The 20,464-nt window shown below is 41.0% G+C and overlaps 1 protein-coding gene across 8 annotated transcripts in view; it reads left to right on the plus strand.

Moving 5' to 3' along the window:
- The window catches only part of capn3b (calpain 3b), a 133,220-nt gene that overhangs the window by 9,565 nt on the left and 103,191 nt on the right, over positions 1 to 20,464 (plus strand). For 2 of the 8 annotated variants that reach the window (XM_047049557.1, XM_047049558.1), the window contains exons 1-2: positions 13,502 to 14,040; positions 16,661 to 16,730. In XM_047049557.1, coding sequence (XP_046905513.1) covers positions 13,786 to 14,040; positions 16,661 to 16,730 — 325 coding nt within the window. In that variant the 5' untranslated portion in view covers positions 13,502 to 13,785. Of the gene's footprint in view, positions 1 to 10,330; positions 10,466 to 10,724; positions 10,817 to 11,676; positions 11,712 to 13,501; positions 14,041 to 16,660; positions 16,731 to 20,464 lie in introns of those variants that run through there. The other 6 variants (XM_047049560.1, XM_047049561.1, XM_047049564.1 and 3 more) reach the window with 5 other exon arrangements.

The following is a 20,464-nucleotide window of genomic DNA, read 5'->3' on the forward strand; positions in this document are numbered from 1 at the left end:
TGGGAGGGAAAAGGCAGGCATTGTGTTTTGTTATTTCACAAATATGTTGAAATGATGCAGTTCATAACAAAAGATGCAGTCATTAATTCATAGGACTGGCATTTCCAATGGATGTTATTAAGTGCTTTGAGCGGCTAGTCAAATCATTCATCTGCTCTTCGCTGCCCCCCACCCTGGACCCTATGCAGTTTGCACACCGGTCCAACAGGTCTACAGACGATGCCATCGCTCTGACTATGCACACCGCTCTCTCCCACCTGGACAAAGGGAATACGTATGTGAGGATGCTGCTGTTCATTGACTACAGCTCAGCATTCAACACCATCATCCCCTCCAGACTGGTCTCCAAGCTTTGGTGGACCCGGAACTAAGCACCTCCCTCTGCAAGTGGATCTTCCACTTCCTGACGGGGAGGCCACAGGTGGTGAGAATCGGTGACCGCAACTCATCCGTACTGATCTCCAACACAGGCGCCCCCCAGGGCTGTGTGCTCAGCCATATCCTGTTCACTCACGACTGTGCGGCAACGCACAGCTCCAACCTCCTTGTTAAGTTTGCTGACGACACAACCATCGTGGGCCCCATCTCTGACAGTGACGAGTCAGCCTACAGAGAGGAGGTTGACACCCTGACATCATGGTGCCAGGACAATAACCTCTCTCTCAACATCAGCAAGACCAAGGAGATGATGGTGGAGTATAGGAGGCGGCAGGAGGAGGAGCATGCACCCCTACTCATCAACGGATCTGAAGTGGAGAAGTCAGCTGGTTCAAGTTCCTCGGGGTGAACATCAGCAACGACCTCACCTGGTCTGTTCACACGGACAAGGTGGTCAAAGCGGCCCGTAAACGCCTCTTCTTCCTGAGGAGACTGAAGAAGTTTGGTATGGACTAACTTTTACAGATGCACTATTGAGAGTATTCTGACTGGTTGCATTACAGTGTGGTATGGGAGCTGCACAGACAGGGACCGCAAGGCCCTACAAAGTGTGGTCCGTTCCGCTGAGTTCATCATCTGCAGGAAGCTCCCAGCCCTACAGGACACCTACCACACACAATGCCTCAGGGAAGTTGGCAGGATTCTAAGAGACTGTTACCACCTATACTTCAGTTTCTTTACCCCGTTGCATTCTGGCAGGCGTTACCGCAGCATTCGGTCGCGCACACGCAGACTGGACAACAGTTTCTATCCAAGGGCCATCAGGCTTCTGAATGGACATTGATATGGACATTGATTCACTTCATAATAGTCACTTTACACACACTTCAGCTACTGTTTGCACTATCAGTAACATTGCATGACTGCATTTCACTGTACTTCGCCATCGGCTCCTGAATGGACATTGACATGGTCATTGATTCATTTTTACTAGCTACTTACACACTGTCATTTTCAGCTACTGGTTGCACTATCAGTAATATTGCACTATTGTACTTCACTTAGTTTAGAATAGGTTTATAGGGTTAGCAATAGGTTATTATGTGTATTTAGGGTTTAGTATATTGTATTTTTATATTTAGGAGGTTTACTTATTGAAGCTAAGCATAGATGTAATTTATGTTCTGTGCTATGCTAGGTGCTTACGTTGTCTTGTCTTAAGAATTTCAGTGCCCAGTCTGACCTTGTGTTGTTCTGTGCATTTGACAATAAAATACACATGAACAAGTTACACTGGTCCAGGTTAAAACCGCTGCCCAGATTTGAAAATGCAGTCTGGTATTCATCTTTCTCACAAGCAACAGAAAATGCCTTGCTTTTGCCTTTGCCATAAATGTCAATGAAACGCCTGTAGCAAGTGGAGTGAAACCCAGTGTCTTCAGGAACACTGTCAAACTCATCTTCAAGACAACGTTTGTATGTTTCCGCTGATTCTCACCCTGCGAGCCAAGCCACCGTATGGCCCCGTTTCTGAATGTATCCCACCGTGTGCAGGTAAAATACTTAATTTTTCTTTCTTTATGGACGTGAGATACATATCGCATTGTTTAAAATCCTTACCACATAGTTTTGAAGGTCTGCCCTTAATTTCCTCGTTTTCGCTACTTGATATTGACGAGATTGATTGAGAAAACATCTTGGACCCTTTAAATGTTGCCACTTAATCGGTCTAGCGGTAAGCATGTGATGATTTCCTCATCACCCTGTACACCAACAGCTGCACCTCCAGTCATCCGTCCGTGAAACTCCTGAAGTTTGCAGACGACACCACCCTCATTGGGCTCATCTCTGGTGGAGACAAGTCTGATTATAGGTGGGAAGCAGACAACCTGGTGACCTGGTGCAGCCAGAACAACCTAGAGCTTAATGCTCTCAAGACAGTGGAGATGGTTGTGGACTTCAGGAAGAACACAGCCCCACTCACCCCCATCACCCTGTGTGACTCCCCAGTCAACACTGTGGAGTCCTTCCGCTTCCTGGGCACTATCCTCTCCCAGGACCTCAAGTGGAAACTGAACATTAGCTCCCTCACCAAGAAAGCACAACAAAGGATGTACTTCCTATGGCAGCTGAAGAAATTCAACCTCCCAAAGACAGTGATGGTGCACTTCTACACAGCCATCATTGAGTCCATCCTCAATTCCTCAATATTTGTATTTTATATTGTATTTTAGATTGTAAATTGGCAACTTATATTTTACTTATTGTATATTTAATTTTAATTGTATTCCACTTATTATTGCTAGTTTATGTATCCTTAGTATAGTTAGACCACATTTTTAAATTTAAGATTCCTATATGTTTACTGTATATGTTTACTTTCATGGCGAATAAATCCCATTCTGATTCTGATTCACTCATCATCAAAATATAATTACGCGATGAAAGAACTAGTGCTGACTTTAAACATTAATAAAAAATTAACTGCAGGATTCCACATGGAAAACTTTTTTTCTCTTGCTCAAAACCAATAGGTGTTTTTATCAGAATCAAAGGAATATAGTGCCCCATATATGGGAACGGAATGAAACAAAAAACAAACTTTTTTTCTCTTGCTCAAAACCAATAGGTGTTTTTATCAGAATCAAAGGAATGTAGTGCCCCATATATGGGAACGGAATGAAACGAAAAACGGCTTCACCTTACGGCCTAAATGCCTCTTCGCTCAATTGGATAGACCTACAACCAATCAGAGCAATGTCATATGTTGTTTGTGGAAAACGAATTCAACCCAAGCGCTCTTTCGTGATGTTGTTGATTACGTTACAGTTGATCATTTGTCCATCATCGTATAAAGCCCGCCATGGCAATTTCATTGGTCCGACCAGCTCCTGGTCTTATATAGGCTGTTTATCAATCCACGTTTTTTTTCCGTTCTTGTGTTCTTGCAAACTCGTTTGACGTCATCTTTTATTGCCCAAGTACGGTTCCGATCCAAAGAACACAAGTCACCAAGAAAGCCAAAAATATCCGGTAATGTTCCTGATCCGCCCCTTTTATCGAGGATGCATCGGATGGTGACTTGACCAGCGAGAACGCTTCTGATTCCCCAGAAGTCATTGCAAGATGTCAAGCGAGGCAGACAAACCTCACAACTGTAATTTTTTACTTTTCATATTTCAGCTAAACGGTACTTGTAAATCAGCATCTGAATTAAAATGTGACGAGAAATCGTCAGTGTAGTCGCTGAAAATGTTCTTATTTTATTGATGAAACGGCTAATTTGTAAATTTGTTCCGACTTTTCGATAACCTAGCTAGCATCTCAGTGCAGACACTAGTTAACATTAGGTACTGTAAGTTAGCAAGGGCTACAGAAAATGTAAAATTACAGGTAGAGGGACCATTTTTTAGCTTTGTTATTTAGTTTAGTCTAGGAAAACCCTAACCATCTCAATTCACTCTCCGTCCTTACGTCCTTGCAAGACCATTCTCGCAAGGACGATGGCAAGAACTTTCTTCAAAAGAATGTACTTGCGTTCTCAGCGTTTTTCGGATTGATAAATAGCCATAGTTTGTCCCCAATACGAGCCCCTCCAGACCCAACTTCCCGACCAATTTTCTTTGTGGGCGGGGCTAAATTGGGCTAGCAGCCAGGCTAGTAACCTTATGCTCATGAGTTCAAATCCCCAGTCAGCCTATTGTTGTTGGCCAACTACATGAAGTAGTTTTGCTCTCTTGTCCAACTCTTAATCTTCAACAATGTACATTTTAATAATATTTTCCCATCTTGCGGAGGAACCCGCATCGCTGCTTGCGGCTATATTTTTCTTGTTGTTCTTTGAATTAGTGAATTATTTTAAATACAATTAAAATCATTCATTATTTCATTATTACACAATCATTTAATTTATATAGTCTATAGAAGTTATAGCTAGTGCCGCCCATGTTGAGATATCAACACCAAACTTGGTATGGAAGGTTTTTGGAAAAGGGTGGGCTGACCAAGCCCCCACCATCACTCCTTGGTTTTTAGCTTAGGCCCTGGTGGACCTTGGTGCAGTTGCATTTCCGATTTTGTATGCAATGGTAAAAAGTTGTCAAAGTTCTGAAACATTGAAAGTATAGGCCATAAGTAACTACCACGCCACAAATGGCCCACCATGGCCTATAGGTGGCGCTACAGGCCATCCCCCTATGGTCCATTTTCAAGATGATAGAATTTCCACCCCATCAGTTTAAAATGTCTAAAACTTGCTATACATGCTTATTTATCATGGGAAACCATACAGTGGTGACCCATACAGTCTGTCATGTACGGTGAACATTTTGAAAACTTACAAATATCTTCTTATGAACCATGACTCCAATTGACTTAAAATGTGGTATGTATGTGTAGGCCACATATGCAGTTATGCTAGTTTGGGACCACAAGAGCTATGGAAATACATGTCTGTGTCAAGTAAATTTTGAAATAGTTTGCAATGTTGAGGAGGCACCTGCCATTGCTGCCCGCAGCTATATTTATTATTATTAAACGTTATTACAGGCTCAAGGCCCACATGGTAAAAAGTTAACACAAAAAAACAAACAATACATACAAACAATTCATTAAATAGAAATATGCAAGGAAAGAAGACTCATAAACTTAAAAGTAAGATTCCTCAACAAGGCCATGAAGGTGGTTAGACCCACAGAACAGCTCAATGGCTGAAGTACTCCTGGGTTTCTTCAGGAGTATCCTAAGACAGTCATTATAGGCTACTTTCAATTTACGCAAGCTCTCTTTCTTGTAATTCACCCAGAATGGAGCTGTATAGAGAGGGTTGCAGTAGGCTCTAAACAAATTAATTTTAACGTTGAGTGTACAGTGGTGGAATTTTCTAACCAGCATGTTAGCTTGGACATAGAGCAATCTCCTCTGTCTGAACATGTCGGCATCGTCCTCCAATGTGTCTGTAATAATGTGCCTTAAGTATTTGGTACTATTGGACACCCCCAGAGTTTGCCCAGAAAGTTGAAAGGCAGGGAACTTATTTCCGCCTAGATTTTGTTTTGAAAACAGAGGCCTGAAGAGGTAGAGGTGGTAGGTATTAGCAGGAAGACAGAATTGGACCACAGGTTGAAGCCTTACCCAATTCAAATCAAAAGTCAAACATAATACCACAATATATTCATATTTGACACATGTTCTTATAAAAGTAAATCCAGGCGTTTTCTAAAAGGGCCTTTTGGAGACTCCGGAATGACCCTTGAAACCAAGGTCAAATTCTTAGTTGGATTTTTCTAAACTTTATGTAAATGAGGAGCATGAAAACGCCAGCGATGGCCAATCGGGTTGGTTTCTTGTTTCTTGTAACGTAGCAACTGTTGGTCATGGTAAACTTTTCTAGGTTTGACAATTTCAAGATGGAAGAGCAAATCATCGTATGTGTGTCTTCATACCCAGTATTGCAGGGCTCTCAAGTGTCACACATTGAGAGTGAAAGTCACTCATTTTGGTCTTTAGTCACGCCCTCACGCCACACATTGTATTTGTCACGCAGATTTTTTTTTTTTATAATATATTTTTTATGCTGCAGCACCCAACCAAAATTCCTCTGGCCGCCCCACTTCAGTTCTTAGTCGAGCCTGCCACTTATCAGCCAATCAAAAAAAAGAAAGGGTCCATACAATAGCCAATCGGAAAATAGCACCATTGTATCTGGGTGAGATTTAATGCAACAACCAATGAAAAAAAAGCATATCCTGTAATTTTTTGTGATTCTGCTACATCTTCCGAAAGTTTTGTTCACCTACAAAGCAAACCGCTGGAGCTCGAGCATCACTTTGAGCACAGTCATGATCTCCTGTTTTACAGCATGTTACAACAAATTCACAACTTGTTTGACACAAACAATGACAACTTGACTGCTGTTAAAAAATGTTTCCCAGATAATTAGCATCAGTTTTTCACGAGTCTCTTAACCAACAGTTTTACAGCCTGTTCACTGACAACACCTGCTCAGAACAAGTAGTTCATAGATGTAGCTGGTGTATATCGATGAAACTCACTCCTCTGGTACGTAAGTAAAACGCCACCCGCATCATCTATTATCCAGCTTTTCGTTGGCGTAGTTGGCAGTGGCGGCGCTTGGGATGCCAGAAGTGGCAGGATCTAACCCAGTGGGGGACGTAAAGAAGACCGGTTCCTTTGACTTTTAAAATAATGTAATGTTTTATTAGTATATCCTGGCCACAGATGTATTAGGGCCTAATCATTGCTGCCTTTCAAAGATGTCAGGCAAAAAGCAATTAATTAATTAATTTTGACCCCCCGACGAGGGGGGGGGGGGATTGAGAGAGAATGTCACTCTTGCCTGTCTTCAAAACTTGAGAGCCCTGATTGTATGATACGTCTATGTTCGATTACAGAGACGTAAACAAAAAAATTATGCCTGGTGCAGGGTTGCTGAGGTTGTCGGCGTCCCTGCTGTGTTGTATTTTGTACTTTAATTTAGTTTCTTTACATTACGTAACTTTTTTCTGTGCTAGCTGCATAGTCTAGCTAGCTCACCCGGCACACGATTGACATTCAACGCTGAAATGCTGGCTGGCAGCCACTCGCTATCCATACAGTGAATGTGTAAAGGCAAGTCATAATCTAGCGATTGATTTGCAGAGATCTTTCACTCGGCCTAAAAAAAGTGTGGAAAAAGATAAGCTATTGTGTGCTGAAGATAAGATCATGTCAGATCTAGAAAGCGTATCGGATTTTTGCTTAATGTGTGTAAAAGTTGTATTTTGTCTCCACATTTGCCATGACATTATACGAACTACAACAGTGATTTAAGAGAATAACAGCTCTGAATGAATCTTTCTGAAACGCCCCCGAGCGTGGTGCACTGTGGGAAGGCCGGCGGTGCAGAGCGGTAAAAAACGCTGCAGTGTGAACGCACCACTGCAGCAGGGCGCGCAGAGCGGGGTGTCGGCTTCCAATTCATTTTCAATTAAACCAGGCGTTGACGCCCGCGTAGGGCATTGTGGGAAGGCGAGCGGGGCGTCGACGCTCGCGTAGTGCATTGTGGGAAGGCGAGCGGGGTGGCAAAAGTTATATTTTTCTCAACTTTATGTAAAAATGAGGAGCGTGAAAACGCCAGCGATGGCCAATCGGGTTGGTTTCTTGTAACGTAGCAACTGTTGGTCATGGTAAACTTTTCTAGGTTTGACAATTTCAAGATGAAAGAGCAACTCATCGTATGTGTGTCTTCATATCCAGTATTGTATGATACGTGTATGTTCGATTACAGAGACGTAAACAAAAAAAATGATGCCTGGCGCAGGGTTGCTGAGGTTGTCGGCGTCCCGTTGTATTTTGTACTTTAATTCAGTTTCTTCACATTACGTAACTTTCTTCTGTGCTAGCTGCATAGTCTAGCTAGCTCACCCGGCACACGATTGACATTCAACGCTGAAATGCTGGCTGGCAGCCACTCGCTATCCATACAGTGAATGTGTAGTGGCAAGTCATAATCTAGCGATTGATTTGCAGAGATTTTGAGTAATATAATAAAAGGTTACACATGTCAACGTTTATGTCTGATGCATCTTTTTTCCAATCGGAACAAGACCCGTTACATAGAGTGCGGGTGGCATTTAATATTTCACTCGGCCTAAAAAAAGTGTGGAAAAAGATAATCTATTGTGTGCTGTAGACAAAATCATGTCAGGTCTAGAAAGCGTGTCGGATTTTTGCTTAATGTGTGTAAAAGTTGTATTTTGTCTGCACATTTGCCATGACATTCTACAAACTACAACAGTGATTTAAGAGAACTACAGCTCTGAATGAATCTGTCTGACACGCCCACGAGCATGGTGCACTGTGGGAAGGCCGGCGGTGCAGAGCGGTAAAAAAGGCTGCAGTGTGAACGCACCGTTAGTTCTACAGACCATTACGACGCTCTTCTTGGCATTATATTGAACATCAAAATCAACCCCATAATTAGAGCAGATGTTAAGCAGCTGTTGAAACCCACTGCTACTAGGGGATAGTAAAGCTAGGTCATCAGCATACATAAAGTGGTTGACCAGGGAATCACAACCTGTTCTGCATCCCCCCAGCTGCCTGGAAAGGTCGTCCATATAGATATTAAACAGGGCTGGGGATAATATACTGCCCTGCCGGACCCTGTTACCAACTTTAAAAGGGGTAGATAAGATGCTCCCCCATCTTAGTCTCATGCTCTGGTTTGCGTACCAGTAAGCTAGGATGCGTACTAAGCTACTGGGCACACCCCTAATCTTGAGCTTATTAAACAGCTTAAAGTGGTGGATGCAGTCAAATGCTTCGGATGCATCAATAAACCCTACAAGCATAGTAGAGCCCTGCCTTCTATATGTGTCAACTACCTCTTTAAAATCATAAATACATAGGTCGTTACTACGCTTGGGCTTAAAACCAAACTGTCAGTGGTGGTTAAGTATTCACTCATTCTGTCAAGGACTAATCTTTCTAGCACTTTTGAGAGAATACTGGCAAGTGCTATGGGTCAATTGGTTATCAATACTGACTTTTTCCAGCCTTGTCTTTGATAACTGGGAGAAGAACTACTGACAGCATAGAGCCTGGCAAAATACCATGAATCACCATCCCAGTAAAGCAAACAGACAATAGCACTGCCAACATGGGGCCAGCTAACTTTAGGTGCTCTGCTGGGATGTTGTCCAGGCCACTAGCTTTCTTTCCTGCAAGTTGCCCAATGGCACTGAGAACCTCATCGGGGTGAAAACAAATACTTTCCTCATCTATTTTGCCAACATGATAAGGCTCATATTTAATACAATTGAACAGTTCTGCATAATGCTGCCTCCATAGGTCAGCTATTGCCACTACATCAGTTACCCCCTCTATGCTGCATGGAAGAGCTGCTGTAGCCCTATTAAGGGTTTTTACCTCTTTCCAGAAGCTATTGATGTCCTTCTTAAGCAAATTATCAGCCATAGAATGAGCACTCAGCACATGCTCTTGTCTGTTTATATAGTGCAGAGCGTATTTGGACTTAGCATTCATTTTCTTTTTATAATTAAGGTCCGGTCCCTGCCTGGGCCTACCAGCTCCCTACCAGCATTGGCCTCATTATGATGGCTAGCTACAAATGTATTCCACCCTGGCTTGATGTTTCTTCTTCTTATTTTCCCACCCTTAAAAAAGTATCAAAATGTTCGTCTTGGTCCCGATTGAGTTGCTTGTATTCGTGCAAACGTTCTGTTTGACGGTTTAGGCTTGAATTATTTTGTTTGTGGCAAAAAATGCCTTGTGGGGCCAAAGGGAACTTGACGTTAGCAACAACGCGTTAGCAATGACGCATTAAGGCGGAATTATACTACTCCGACTCCGTTACGGACAGACAGGATTAGTTGAATTTATAGTACTCCGAAGGCTGTGGGTGCTGAAAACAATTCACCGCCAGAAGAGTAGGTGGCGCTGCACTGTGATTTTGGCTAAGTTATCGAAAAGTCGGAGCAAATTGACAAATTAGCCGTTTCATCAGTAAAATAAGAACATTTTCAGCAACTACGCTGCCCATTTCTCGTCTAATTTTAATTCAGATGCTGATTTACTTGTACTGTTTAGTTGAAATATGAATTGTAAAAACTTACAGCAATGGCGGTCAAAGGATTCTATTCGTCTTGTTGGTCACGGCAACGGCAACCCTTCCCCCGCCCCTTACGCAAGCGGTAATACGGAGAAATCACAGCCAAAGGGTATCCGTAAAATGACGGACGGACAGTCAGGAAAATCAGGAGGTGCACATAGAGCTTTCTGAGGGGCTTGGAGAGGGCGTTCCACATCGGACAGGGCGTTCCCTGTGTCCGTGACCGTGAAAACGGAGTAGTATATTTCCGCCTTTAGCAACGACGCATAGATACGCCGTTCCAATAAGACAGACAGTCACAGCGATATCAGCAAGCCCTCAGCCTTAGTACCGTAGCTAAAAGTCAAGGAAAGTTGAGGCAACATGTCACCTGTTAGACAAGTGGGTTCCCCTTCCTTCTTTTGGTGAGCAGTCTCACAAGCCCTACTTACCCGGCGTCATGGAGCCGACCAGGTAAATCGTTATTTAGCACTAGCATTGCTACCTGCATATACCTACAGATGGCAGCTGTGCTCCGACTAGATTCAGACCTAGCCCCGGTAAATTGTAGAGCTAGCTAACTACTACACTTCTGCTGTGTGGGAATCGAATCGCAGGAGCAAACCAGTCGAAGGGGGCACAAAAATACAAGAGCACACTGTTGGAAATGTTTGAGCAACATTGTTATACAGTCTGAAAAGAATATTGCTTAGTGTGACATTTTTGTGCTTAGGGAGAGAAGCACTGCACGTCCGGTGACAACCATGAGACGGAAAGGTGACGAAATCCTAGAGTAACCAGTGCCACAGTATCGTTGGATTCAGGGTAAGAATAAAATTTTCCTATCCACTCTTCTCTACAACAAGTCAGCAAAAAGTGTAATATCTACTGAGACCTGTGATGTATCATTGAAGTAAATTGATATTTACCATAGTCTGTTACACATTACAGTGACGTTAATAGGATATTTTCTACCGACCACTGAAGTTCCAGTGAAGTAAATATTGATACTCTGGCGACAGTCTGTGAGTAAAGACTATAGGAATAAATAAACTCTGTGTACACGTTAAAGATAAAATAGTTTGTAGAACTATCGTATACTTGTTGTGAAGGGGGAAGGGGGGAATTTGAAAAACACGTTAAAAATAAAACAGTACTAACATAGTCAATAGAGAATAATATACCCAATGAGGATTAATTGTAAAATAATAAATATTGCGATTCTTTTGTAAATATGAGTAATTGTTTTACATATTGTAAAAGGAAAATGTGAAATACTTAAAGATATGGATTTTTTGGGGGGGTTAAATGGTGAAATTAAAGTTTTTGTTTGAATCTGAATTCCGTTAAAAGAAAAAGTGAGGAAATGGTATCATTGTTTTTGTTTTGCAACTTTGTTATACGTTTGTTTTGAAACATTAGGAGTAAAAGATGAGACAAGAACAAAATAAAATACACTGGGATAATATAGTGAGGAGAATGTTGTCGCTTATGTCTCAAAAGTGTCTTGAAGAAGGCTGACATGATTCTAGTTGCAAATTTGCCAGTCCGCTGTCTGTTGAACAATGTCTGCTACAATTGCCGGAAAGACAGCTGTTGGATCGGAGAGATCCAGGGTGCAGGTTCGTTGGATGAATTTCCTCCTGTAAATACAGAGAAGGGGCCTTCTGCTCTTTCTTTTGCAGAAATCTCTGATGTCCCACTGATGAAAGAGCATTCAGTAAGTTAACGTTTTCCTGTTATTATTCTTTCAATTGGTGAAAAGAAAGAAATTGATGAAACTACAATGTTGTTGATACTTGGAGCCTGGTCTTTGAGTGACATTCTTAGGACAGCACATGAGATATGAGAGGAGAAAGGAAACTAGAGAGGGTACAATTTCTGGGGAAATTGTAGGGTGTACTTGTTTGCGTTGGTTGCAGGTGGGTCCGTTTTCCCTTCTAGTGATATTTTCAAGCATTTAGCCTACTCGTATTGCATAATTCATTAAGAACACCCTTTGAAACAAGCAAGCCCCCTTTGAAACAAGCTACTGCAACAAAGTTGTCACTGGCAGCAAGGCTGTAGCCATGGAGTCAACATTGGGGGGGACAAATATTTTTTTTTTATGATAATTTTGGACAGCATGGGTGGTTGCCTGTCGTATCGTAGCACATTTATATTTTTATATCAGTACATTGGGGGGGACATTTTGACCAGATTTGAATATTGGGGGGGATGTGTGTCCCTCAATATGTATTATGATTACGGCCTTGACTGGCAGTATTTCAGATGGAATTGCGATTCAAACAGTACCGTCTGCTAACTGAAAATAAGCCCCCCAAAACGTAAATAAGTTTGATATTAATTTAGAGGGACATGGCTAATTCAAAAGCAGTTTGCTAGAAGCAAGCAAGCTGCTGTTGCTAGCCACACTTCATTGATTGTTTGAAAGCGCTGTAAATGAGAATTTCTTTTGACATATTTGCGAGATGGGTATGGCTGCAGCCTGCCGCCTCCCGTCTCATGCCCTCCTGTCTCATGCTCTCCCGTCTCATGCCCAAGATGGAGTTAAAGGTAAGTTCGTGAGCACGTTTGTTGCAATAAATTGAAAAACTTGAATTTGATTTTTTTTTTATCAATATATTATTTGCTGATTTCTGGATGTTAGTGTTCTGTCCCTGATGTCAACGTATATTTGATGAAACCTGCGATGACCTTCATTTAAAACTGCATCAGCATTTTATGTTGACATTTCTTAGCGAATATTAGCTAACGTAACCTAGAGCAATTTATGGTTGCAGACTTTGATGGTTTCTTTTTGTGATTTTCCTTAAGGTACACATCAGAGTCTTTAAAAATAAAGAACACACCGCAGGTGACAAAATGCACGGTGTGCTGTACCGACCATCATTGTCCCCCAACCGTCGTGGTTGTGCCTAACCTTAACCTCGACCTCTGCTACAACTCCTGGCCATTTAAAAGAAGGGTAACAGTGATACTAGTCTGTAGTTCTGGAGGATGGCAGGGTAAAGGGAGGGTTTGAGTAGAGGGTTTTTCAGTTCTTCGTTTTGATGCAACTTTTCAACTTTGTGAGGTTGCTATATAGCCTTTCAACATTCCCTCTTGCAGGGGAAATGAGAAGAGAACCGTTTCATTCTACACTTCACTCTTATTTTTTTGAAGTGTAAATGAGCAGAAACAAATGTGTGCTTTAATATTTATGCAATATTCATGAATAATAAGTATGCATTTTAAAATGTGTAAAATTGAAGTAAAATATCTGACCCATCTGCAACCGATGCAAGCACACCCCATAATTTCCCCCAAAATTGTACCCTCTAGTTTACAAGTATATTAGTAAAGAAAATAAACAAAGAGCAAACCCCCCCCCCAAAAATGTAAATACTTATTACTAATAACAGCACGATCAGACCAATCTGATAATGCATCAACATTAACAATACATTTCCAACAGTAAATTGAACAGTATACATTTGAAGGTATGGGAGAGGAACACCCCGCCCCCTTCAAAAGGCCTATTTTTAGGTCTGGTATATGAGAGAAGTGAAGGCAAAAGTGTGTGTGTGTGCAAGGGGTTCGGTTTCAGTGTGTTCCCAGCATGTACCGGAACTGAGAGTAAGAAGGAAGACCAAGTGAGGCGATTCAAAGTCAAAGCTGTTTGGCAAGCCCAGTCTCTGCAGTTTTTGCTTTGCACTTTAATTCATTATACTTTGAACTAACTCTTAAGGTAGAACTGGGAAAGCTGAGGGCTCACCCAAATAAAAGTGCTGGCTCCAATAGAAAATTTTACAATGTCAATGGCACTGGAAACCCAGGCATCACCTGAGACTAAGCAAGACTATCTTACCACATCCACCAACTACTCTGCCATTCTGAGCAGAAATGAAGCTGTTAAAGATGCCAAGAGGTTGAAGAACTTCTTGGAATTGCGTGACAAATATGTGAGAAAGAAGGTGCTGTTTGAGGACCCTCTGTTCCCAACAAATGACTCTTCTCTTTCCCCTACTTGCAAATTCCCACTCAAAATTGAGTGGAAGCGCCCTTCGGTGAGTACCTGAATTGTACTTTGCAAATGGCAAATAAATGTAAGAGTAAGACTTGTACTTGAGTAAGAATGCCTCTAATTGTATCATGGCATCTGTACACCGATTTAGAGAAGAAAAGTGTTCAGTTGTTCTTTACCTGGATTAATCAAGGTGTGGCATATAGCATCACACATCTACCCTAACAGTAACTATCTATACAGCTATCTATACAACAATGAAGGGAACTGCCAGGAGCCTATTTAGCAGTAAACCATGCAACCAACATATTCTTAAAGAATAAATTCACTAGTATTGAGCGGGATTTACCTGCCAGACCAAAAGACAGCATATGAGAAATTATAGAAAATACTTTTATTTACCCATCAATTGCCCCATAAGACACTGGGAGTGTTTATGCTGAATGTCTATCAGGACATAGTTGTGGATTATCACATTCTAGACTTGCAGGCAGCTGACTTTCCTTTTCCTTTGGGCAGTAGCCAGGAAGCTGACAGTAGGAGATCTGGGATAACCAGTCACACAATGATCAGTGTTTTCAGATAGTGTCCTTAACCAGGCTTTTCCTTTGGTATGCCAGTGTGGTTTCTCCAGTTGGCCACATTAGTATGACATTAGTCAACACATACAGTATAGTGTCTGTGATGAAAACAACATGGAAGATTTTTGACAGCCAAGTTGGACAACAATGTCGAAAGGTTCCAACCAAAGAGTTTTAGTCAGAGCTAAATCCAGCCAACGATTTTGCCAGTTTGCTCTCCTGTCCCTAAGTGACTTCTCAACTTCAGCTTCTCAGCCACAGCTGACATGAGTGCTGCTGACTCAACAAAATACCGTGTCACTGATCCTATCCATTAAGAAATGCACTGCTTATGCTAACATTTAGTAGACTGTCATGGCTTTGGCTTCTTGCATACAAAGAGTTGATGCTAAACTTCACATAGTATTCACAAGATTGTTAATCAATTAGCCATAAGGTTGATCAGTCAGCTATTGGTCAGATGTATGATTTGGGACATTTCAAAAGCAAAGTTTTGGCAGAGTTTCATGGTGTGAAGAAATGATCCGTTGCAAGAGGATCTTGATCAAGTGCTGACTCACAAGTAAAACCTAATTGAAACCTAAGCATATTACTGAATGCAGTTAAGACTGACATATTTCTAATTGACACATTTCTAATTGATTTGTTGCCCAGACACCTGTCACCCTGGTACAGTAGCACCGCAGCTGTCATTGGTCAAAAGTCAGTGGCCTGTGGGCTGAATACATTTAGCCCAAGCAGCAAATCAAGGGGGCATGCCTCAAAACACACATCATACACACTATGAAGATGAATGGTAGCTGATGCATTTGGGCTGGAAAAAGTGAGCATATATTTTTTGTTTTTTGGTGACTATTTGGTGTTGCTGCTCTTGGTGCCACCAACATTTTAAGCAATCTGTTGTAGGTTTTTTAACAATAATTTTCAATAAAAGATAAGGAGGGCTTAGCCCTCTTAGCCCATTTACACCAGCTGCCCCTGCCTATATGCTACCATGAACAGGATCCAATCTAATGACCATAATTAAGCCGATTAGACGTATCTAATTCAGACCTTATTTTGTCTATCAGGTTCAAATGTAAACTAACTTTTGAAGAGTTTAGCGTATCTGGCAAAAATGGCAAAAACTGTGAGAAGGGTCATCTCTATATTAATGTCATGTTTCTGGGTCTTGAATACTCCATGGATTCTGACTAGCAACAGGTGCTTGCAAAAAAAGAGATCCCCTGCAGTTGCCTTGGTTGCACATACTACATACTCTTCTGTGCAGAGAGGGCAGCTGGCCCGAGGTCGACACAGCAGTAACGGTCAAGTTCCCTTCTCCTTTTTCAGCTGCAATGCTATAGTTTGCTCCTTAAGGACGACAAATAATGCAGTCCCCTTCAGGGTGAATACATTATGTGCCAGGCTACACATAATATGTTGTGCCAGCCCCTCCTCATATTCTTTATAGAGCTAACACTGTTGGCATGAGGGTCTCAATCTGTCAAGCAGATCTTTTAATAGTGTGAGACGATGACTGTCGACAGTGTTTGTGGCTTCATCATAACCTATTCTATGAAGTTGGTGTGGTAAGGCCTTGTGTTGTATGCCTTGTGTTGTATACCTCCCGAGCCCCCAAACATAACTACACATAAAGGCTGTAGCTATCACTAAATGGATAAATGCTGTATATCAATTTCTATGCTATTTTACCCAGCTATATTTGTTCACATGTATGGGTTGCAGAAATAGATCACCCTACATCCAATGTATATATTGTAGGAAAATTATCTACGCCCAAAACAAACTTCAATCATTAAGCTTATGTACGTTAATGCAGTAAAGCGTATGATTTTGTAACTATTATGCTTTTATGTGCCAGGGCATTACCTGTGTGGAAGAAAGTCGACCATTTCCACCAATAACAGAGAATAATGAGGCTCTGGGATTTAATGGGGGCCAAGCAGCGAAGCTGCAAAGCCACCTATTGTGTTTCTACCTTTTCTTATTATTAGTGGCCAGCAGCAAAGCATACATGTAATGCTGCCTGGATTTAAAACACTTTTGTTGTTGTTCTGGTTTTAATGAATGTGTTTTCAGGAAATTTGTGACAACCCCCAGTTCATCATTGATGGAGCCAATAGGATAGACATCTGTCAAGGAGACCTTGGTAAGTATTATGCTTTACTGTGATTAAAAGCTGAAGCTTCATGCAGGCACTGACAATACATGCATACATAAACATCAGCATATAGAACAGCTACCATTAAACTGTGAGAACTTTGCTTTGAGGTACTATGTTCTGTAATAATCCTTGAATAAAAACAGAAAAGGCAATCATGTAAAATAGGAAACAAGACAGTTTGTAATTGTAGGAGGTTTAATTATTGTCCAAACAACCAAAACGATTCCCCATTTGACACCATGGGTTAAATCAGAGCAAGAATGGTCAAAGTGAGTTAAATGAAATAGATATTACAACATTTCAAATAAATGAAATCAATTACAAGGCAAACATGTTACAAAGTTAAGGTTTACAATCTTACCTCTTCTACCTTGATTACAGCTCAGGAGAAAAAATTGAGACCAGTGCACACTGAGACAATTCTCAACTTACAGAATTCTCGTCAGAAAGACGTCACCCAGTGCTTTTCTGAAAAGACGTAGGACGTGTTCACACTCGACTTCTTTTTTGTTGTTGAAAAAAGCGCTGCCTTCAGCGCCTTTGAGTGCCTTTTGAGCGCTTTCAGTGCGAGAATTCAGTAACCTGAACGGGAATCATACATTCTAGAGATACATTATTATCCATTATTTTTCGTTGGATACTTATTGATAGCTAACTACCATGGCGAATAAAATGCAATTACTTGCTTTAGCTTTGGCATTTGAGGAGCCATAGCCTGGTAACTATGGTAGAAGGTTACTAGGGAAGGTACACGCGTACCCACTCTCCTCGTCCTGATTGGTCAGCTGTCAGAAAGGCACTTGACGTCACCCAGCGCTTTTCTGAAAAGTTGAGAAAATTTTACTCAAAAAGGCGTCGGACTCTGCACTTTTTTAGAAGTTTTTGAAAGGTGGCCGCTTTTTAAAAAGGCGTCCGCCTTTTTCCTTTTCCCATAGGGTTGCATGTAAAAAAGGTGCTGGCAGTTGAAAAAATAAGTCAAGTGTGAACACGTCCTTACGCCGTGGCTACACCAAGTGCGGAAATTCTGCCTTGCGGACGCGGTGTGGACTCAGCAGAGTTCTAATCCGTTGTAAGCAATGAGAGTGGCTACACGAGACGCGGAAACTGAATGTACCCGCCGACAAAAAAATTGAGAAAGAGACTTGCTTCTATTTTTATTATATTCCGCGAGGTTTGCGTGGCCCTGTTTACATAGTCTGCTAATACATCTATGAAATGTTATGAAAATTATTATATATTTTTATGTAAATAATGAAGGAAGCAATAAATCTGATTATTTCCCAAACCCTCGAGAGCTGTTTCCATAGAGATTTAACGTTTCTAACCATTTTAAAGTTGCTTTTTCTATTTGAAGATACAGATACAGTGATAGTAAGTAGATTTTCAAGTGTTAAATAGTAGCCTAAGTAAGATAGTTAACAGTGTTTATAAAATGAATAAAGACAGCAAAACGTATTCATCTTCAGTGTAGCCGGTTAAACAAAAGATCCGCTCCGTGAACGTTCTATTTCCGCACGGCAGAATTTCTGCACTTGGTGTAGCCGTAGCGTTAAAGGGAACAAATAGTGACGTGGAAGACTCGACAGGGTTTTCCATAGTAACAAGGGAGTCATTTATCAACATAAATACTTTTATTTGTCTGTTACATTAAGGCGACGTGTGAATAGCTTTTTCCTTTAATCTAGGCTACCTCCATCTTTTAATCTAGGGCTACATCCATCTGTCCATTCTCTGCGGGTGTGGTCTGACAAGGATGCCCCGTCTTTGCTAACATCTCCCTCCCTGCCCTCTAACGTGATTTCTGTTTTCATTTAATTTAGTTTAAAATGGCTTTTCAATTAACCACTTTGTTCACCTGTCTACCATATGAGTTACAGAGGGGATCCACATTATCAGGACGTTTTTTTCACCTGATATAATGTGTACCCCCTCCCCTAACATGCAAAGGGTCTGTCCTGCCATCGTGCTATTATATATATGTGCATAAAGTTAAAAGATTGAAAATAATGAAACAAGTTCTGAAAAAGAGACAGTTTCCTTTGATTCAATTTTATATGATGGAATTTGCAGAAAGAATAGAATTAGGCTCAAAGGTCTATTGCTTTATAGCGTATTCAGGTTGTGCATCATGTTTTTGAAAAGTAACTAAGTAAAGTAACTAATTACTTTTGAAAATAAGTAGTCAGTAAAGTAACTGGATTACCTTCTTGGAAAAGTAATCAGTAACAAATTACTTTTTCCAAGTAACTTGACCAACACTGGGTGTGAGACCCATCAAGTAGAGAGTATGTCCAGCAACTCAAGATTTTAGAATATGAGAGGTGGGGCAGGATGACATCCAGCCTTACCCAATGAATAAAACATTTTACTTTAACTTATTCTACACAATTTCACTATGGTATTGTTTGTGGAAACATTGGAACCAATGTCTATATGTGTCAATCACTGTAAACTTGTGAAATGCTGAGATTGTGTGCATATTTATGTTTCTGTACTGTATTTTATTCTATATGGATGTGTCTGAAATTAAGTTAGATTGACTCAACTGGAGGATCGAGGAGCTTGAGGCATTCCTGAAGGGTGGATGTGAAAATTGAGACGAGTCTACTCATCAAAGTAGCTTATGTACCGTTGAGGGAGTAGTCTCCTGCCAAAGTAAATTCCTTGTCTGTGCAAACTTTCATGGCGAATAAACACCAATTCTAATTCTGATTCTTATGCAGTAAAGTGCGTGTGATGCAACTGGTGGTTAAGTAGTTGGTTGATTCGGTGACACATACAGATTCCTGGAATTATAGACAGAATGATATTCCCATTGTGGCTCACTCATGCAGTATTATTTGGTCCTTTGGAGCTTTGCATTATTTTGTACTGTTCATTGCCTACATCACTGACAACGGTGTTCAACCTGAGACCAAACTAGTGCACAGTGCCCATGATGCAGTTGGTGATTAAGATGCCAGTGAAACACACAAACACAAATTACTTGAACTAGAGAGAGTGAACAGTGCCCTTGATCAAATTGGTGGCACACACACAAAGATCCTTGGAATTACTGTATAGATACGGCACAGTGCCCATGATAATGTCAGTGACACACAGATTTATGGAATTATATAGTGCATGCCCGTGATGCAGCTGGTGATGACAGTTATTCTCAGTGGCTTTGGTACCTATATTTCTCAGAATTTTATTCAACATTTAATAGCCAATTCCCTGGCCTGAATTCATCCACTGCAAACATTTACCATATTCTCATATATATGTATCTTTTACATACTATTTGAAAATAAAAGTCCCGCTTTAAAATAATGCATCTTGACAGTTTGGATGATTTCAAATGGTCATTTATTATCACACTAGCATTTAATTATCACGGCGAACAATTACACTGCACTGAACACTGTATGATTTTGGCCACAATTTGGTTGTCTTTTGGTTAATTTAGTAGTTTTAGAATATGTTAAGGATTGTGTAACTGGGTAGTGGAGAATAATACAAGGTTAAATATTGGACCAAGTTATTTGTAGTTTAATGTAATTAATGATGCAATCACAAGATACACAATGAAAACAACACACCAGGATGTTCGTTGTCTAATACAATGAATCAGTCGATGATGCAACAGCAGTCTCACAGAAATAGTCTCAGAATAGAACAAACGAAGGCCTTCGTTGAGAAAGTGGTTGTGACAGAGAGGGAGTGACTTTGATAGATGA

This window comes from Hypomesus transpacificus, chromosome 26 (assembly GCF_021917145.1).
Source record: "Hypomesus transpacificus isolate Combined female chromosome 26, fHypTra1, whole genome shotgun sequence".
In the NCBI taxonomy this organism is placed as follows: Eukaryota; Metazoa; Chordata; class Actinopteri; order Osmeriformes; family Osmeridae; genus Hypomesus; species Hypomesus transpacificus.